At 49.1% G+C, this 4,139-nt stretch overlaps 1 protein-coding gene across 1 annotated transcript in view; it reads left to right on the top strand.

Moving 5' to 3' along the window:
• Positions 1 to 2,410: 2,410 nt before the first annotated feature.
• The window catches only part of LOC123966024 (PEX5-related protein-like), a gene marked incomplete at its 5' end in the record, with an annotated part of 8,605 nt that continues 6,876 nt past the window's right edge, over positions 2,411 to 4,139 (top strand). Inside the window, 2 exons of the mRNA XM_046042270.1 lie at positions 2,411 to 2,686; positions 3,210 to 3,327. Coding sequence (XP_045898226.1) covers positions 2,411 to 2,686; positions 3,210 to 3,327 — 394 coding nt within the window. The remainder of the gene's footprint in view (positions 2,687 to 3,209; positions 3,328 to 4,139) is intronic.

Here is a 4,139-nt window from a genome sequence, read left to right as displayed (position 1 = left end):
AGTCTCTGAGCTAGAGTCCAGGTCAAGTCTCGAGTCTCTGAGCTAGAGTCCAGGTCAAGTCTCGAGTCTCTGAGCTAGAGTCCAGGTCAAGTCTCGAGTCTCTGAGCTAGAGTCCAGGTCAAGTCTCGAGTCTCTGAGCTAGAGTCCAGGTCAAGTCTCGAGTCTCTGAGCTAGAGTCCAGGTCAAGTCTCGAGTCTCTGAGCTAGAGTCCAGGTCAAGTCTCGAGTCTCTGAGCTAGAGTCCAGGTCAAGTCTCAAGTCTCTGAGCTAGAGTCCAAGTCAAGTCAGAAGTCTCTGAGCTAGAGTCCAGGTCAAGTCCCAAGTCTCTGAGCTAGAGTCCAAGTCAAGTCTCAAGTCTCTCGTTGTTATTACGATTGTTGTATCAGCTGCTGCGTTCAGTCCAGGCTGCTTATAAAACTGCAGAGCTATAAGGGATTCTGTTTTTACACTTCCGCGTCACCACTCCCGCGCTCATGCGCAGTAGAAGTAATACAGACCTTTATGTCGGTGGAACCACACGATTGGCTGAAATATGTTTCCCGCTCTGGCTGTTTAAAGCAGACGATTGGCTTTCTAGCGAGAGGGGCGGAATCACCGCCATCTTTACCGTTACTGGCTTTCCCCATAGAGTTGTACTGAGGATGTGACTGAGTGGCGCGTCTCTGACAGCAGTGCACAAACCAACGGGCGGCGTCACGGCAGCCGCGCCCTCACAGCGTGTGGGGGAACATGAAGGTGTGAAGCACATTTCATCACCATCCATCCAAAAGCTGCTGTTTCCGTCTGGAGCGAACAGCAGGGCCGATGTCCTGCTGCCACTTTCTACCAGGACGTGTTCTTTTTACCGTAGTATCTCTATTTGATTGCACTTTGAGGGGAGTTGCACTTAAATCTCGCTTTCTGATTCTGAAAAGGATGTTAGCAGCATAGCTGCTAATGTGGCTAAAAATAATGTAGAGTAAGAGCTGAGGGTCATCTTCCCTCCGGGGCTTTTACTTTCAGTCCATTCTCTCCTCTAGAACAACAGCCGCACGTCTGTCTTTGTCCTTCAACTTTTTATGTTTCCTCTGCGATTCTGCCACATCTCCCTCTCCACCTCCTCCTCCTCCTCCTCCTCTGACAGAGGGCTCTTCCTCGTCCACCTCCTCCTCCTCCTCCTCCTCCTCCTCCTCCTCTGACAGAGGGCTCTTCCTCGTCCTCCTCCTCCTCCTCCTCTGACAGAGGGCTCTTCCTCGTCCTCCTCCTCCTCCTCCTCCTCCTCTGACAGAGGGCTCTTTCTCGTCCTCCTCCTCCTCCTCCTCCTCCTCCTCCTCCTCTGACAGAGGGCTCTTTCTCGGCTTCCTCCCAAACCTCTAACTTTGTGTCCTTGGCCGTCCTCCTCCTCCTCCTCCTCCTCCTCCTCCTCCTCCTCTGTGCCCATCTGTCACCTCCGACTCAGCAGGTCCACCGGTCATTAATTAACACCTCTGACCCAGCCGCTCCTCCTGTCTGCTCCGTCCTCCTCCTCTCGCTCATTATCTTAAACAGACGTCCGGCGCTGTTTGTGTGTTTCTGTGTTTTCATTAAAACAATCTGAAGAGCAGAGGAGGAGACGGCGGCTGAAATTTCATCTGGTCCAGATCAAACTGTGGGATCCTGTTTCACAGTTTGATAAGGACTTTCAGAGGTCGCTCGTTCAGACGAGGAATGCACAGAATAAAACCAGCTTAATATTCAGTTACTGATTACAGAGGTCAAATAAAAAAGTCCAGTCCATGCACAGTCAAACAGGAAGTTATGGCCTCCTCAAGTGTGATCAGTGTTTAAAGAAGAAGAGCACTATATGGCCAAAAGTATGTGGACAGATGAACATTGCTGCCATATGTGATAATAGAACATGTGGGATGTAGATCGATTAAAACAATCGAACCCTGTGTTAACTGGCAGGTGTTTGTTTAGGTCGTCAACAGTGATTAAGTGTTTAATTCATTCCCACGTGAAGAAGAGCTCGTTGATGTGAGCTGCCTGCCTTCAGTTTGTCTTTTCTTGCCGTGCTTTATCCAGTGACTTGTTTGTTACTAATTGTTATGCATCGTACCTGTCTGACTATTGTTCTGAGGACGTTGCTTTTTGTCTTTTAGGTTGCCATTTTAACTACTGGCCAGGGACAGCTGATGAAAACAAACTCTAGCTCCTTCAGTTACAGCGCTGTTGTCATATAAGCAAATACACTGTATTGAAATTTAATCCCACGTAATCCCAAAAATTAAAGTCTGCTTTTCTGAAATTGAGAAATCTGGACTTTCTGCTTCAGGCTAAATAAAGTCAGACTTAAAGTATCAGGATATCTTGGAAACGCTGTCAGCACCAGTTTGTCCTCTAAAACAGACCTGTTAGACTGAATATTAAGCCTCCATCCTGTTGTCCTGCAGTTCTGTCCACAGCTCTGGACCTGGTGGACCTCAGCGAGCCGGGGGAGAGCAGCACGGGCAGTAACGGCGGTAGTAGCGGGAGCAGTAGTGTCGGGGGCAGCAGCAGCAACAAGGACCAGAGGAGGAGCCCCCAGAGGAGGAGCCCTCTGAGGAGGAAGGGCAGCCCGAGGAGCCCGAGATGCCGGACGAGACCTGACGAGACGGAGCTGATCCAGGTGGAGGTAGAACACCTGCCTGCCAGTCCCAGAACACCTGAGCGGATCTCACTGGACTCAGGTACTGATAATGAACAGATTCGGGTTCAGTACAAGTCAGGTGTGGAGTTTACAGATCGTTCCGGCGCACCCCGTCAACAAATAAAACAAAATGCAGCTTTAAATATAAAGGACCCAGAGTAGAACCCTGAGGAACTCCACAAGTCAGTATCGACGCTGTCCATGTAAATGTAAATGCTCCGTATTTGTAGAGCGCCTTTCTAGTCTTTTCGACCTCTCAAAGAGTTTTTACACTACGTCACATTCACTATTAACAGCCGCCAGTATTCATAGTGCACAACAAGGGTTTTTCTGTGTGTTGTAAACATCGTCATCACCACGGTAACCGACTCCAGGTCAGCTGCTGTTTGTTTTTAGCTGCTTCTCTTCAGGTTCATTTCGCTAACAGCTGTGAAGTCACTCAGTTGTGAGTAGAAACCGACTTGTGATGAGACTCTAACTTCCTGTTTCACGCTCGGACAGTTTCTACTCTTGTTGTTCAGTTCGTCAGATCTGAAGCATCCTGTTGTTGTTGCTCTTCACAGTCAGTCTGTCTTCTCCTCTGGACAAATGGGACGAGGTGAACCTGGACGTGGAGGACGCAGGACGCAAGAGATACGAGAAGAGATGCACCTCCCACCACTCCTCCAGCGAACTGCTGTGGTAAATATAACCACCGAGACCAGATTCACAGGGTCTACAGCCTGGTCTGTCTGAGACCGAGACCAGATTCACAGGGTCTACAGCCTGGTCTGTCCGAGACCGAGACCAGATTCACAGGGTCCACAGCCTGGTCTGTCTGAGACCGAGACCAGATTCACAGGGTCCACAGCCTGGTCTGTCCGAGACCAGATTCACAGGGTCCACAGCCTGGTCTGTCCGAGACCAGATTCACAGGGTCCACAGCCTGGTCTGTCCGAGACCGAGACCAGATTCACAGGGTCCACAGCCTGGTCTGTCTGAGACCAGATTCACAGGGTCCACAGCCTGGTCTGTTCGAGACCAGATTCACAGGGTCCACAGCCTGGTCTGTTCGAGACCAGATTCACAGGGTCCACAGCCTGGTCTGTCCGAGACCGAGACCAGATTCACAGGGTCCACAGCCTGGTCTGTCCGAGACCAGATTCACAGGGTCCACAGTACTTTATACTGACTGTATCTGTACTGCAGTACTTTATACTGACTGTATCGGCACTGTAGTACTTTATACTGACTGTATCTGTACTTTATACTGACTGTATCTGTACTGCAGTACTTTATACTGACTGTATCTGTACTTTATACTGACTGTATCTGTACTTTATACTGACTGTATCTGTACTTTATACTGACTGTATCTGTACTGCAGTACTTTATACTGACTGTATCTGTACTGTAGTACTTTATACTGACTGTATCTGTACTTTATACTGACTGTATCTGTACTTTATACTGACTGTATCTGTACTGCAGTACTTTATACTGACTGTATCTGT

Source organism: Micropterus dolomieu, unplaced genomic scaffold (genome assembly GCF_021292245.1).
Source record: "Micropterus dolomieu isolate WLL.071019.BEF.003 ecotype Adirondacks unplaced genomic scaffold, ASM2129224v1 contig_12253, whole genome shotgun sequence".
Classification (NCBI taxonomy): Eukaryota; Metazoa; Chordata; class Actinopteri; order Centrarchiformes; family Centrarchidae; genus Micropterus; species Micropterus dolomieu.
This window is presented reverse-complemented; position numbering and strand designations above follow the sequence as displayed.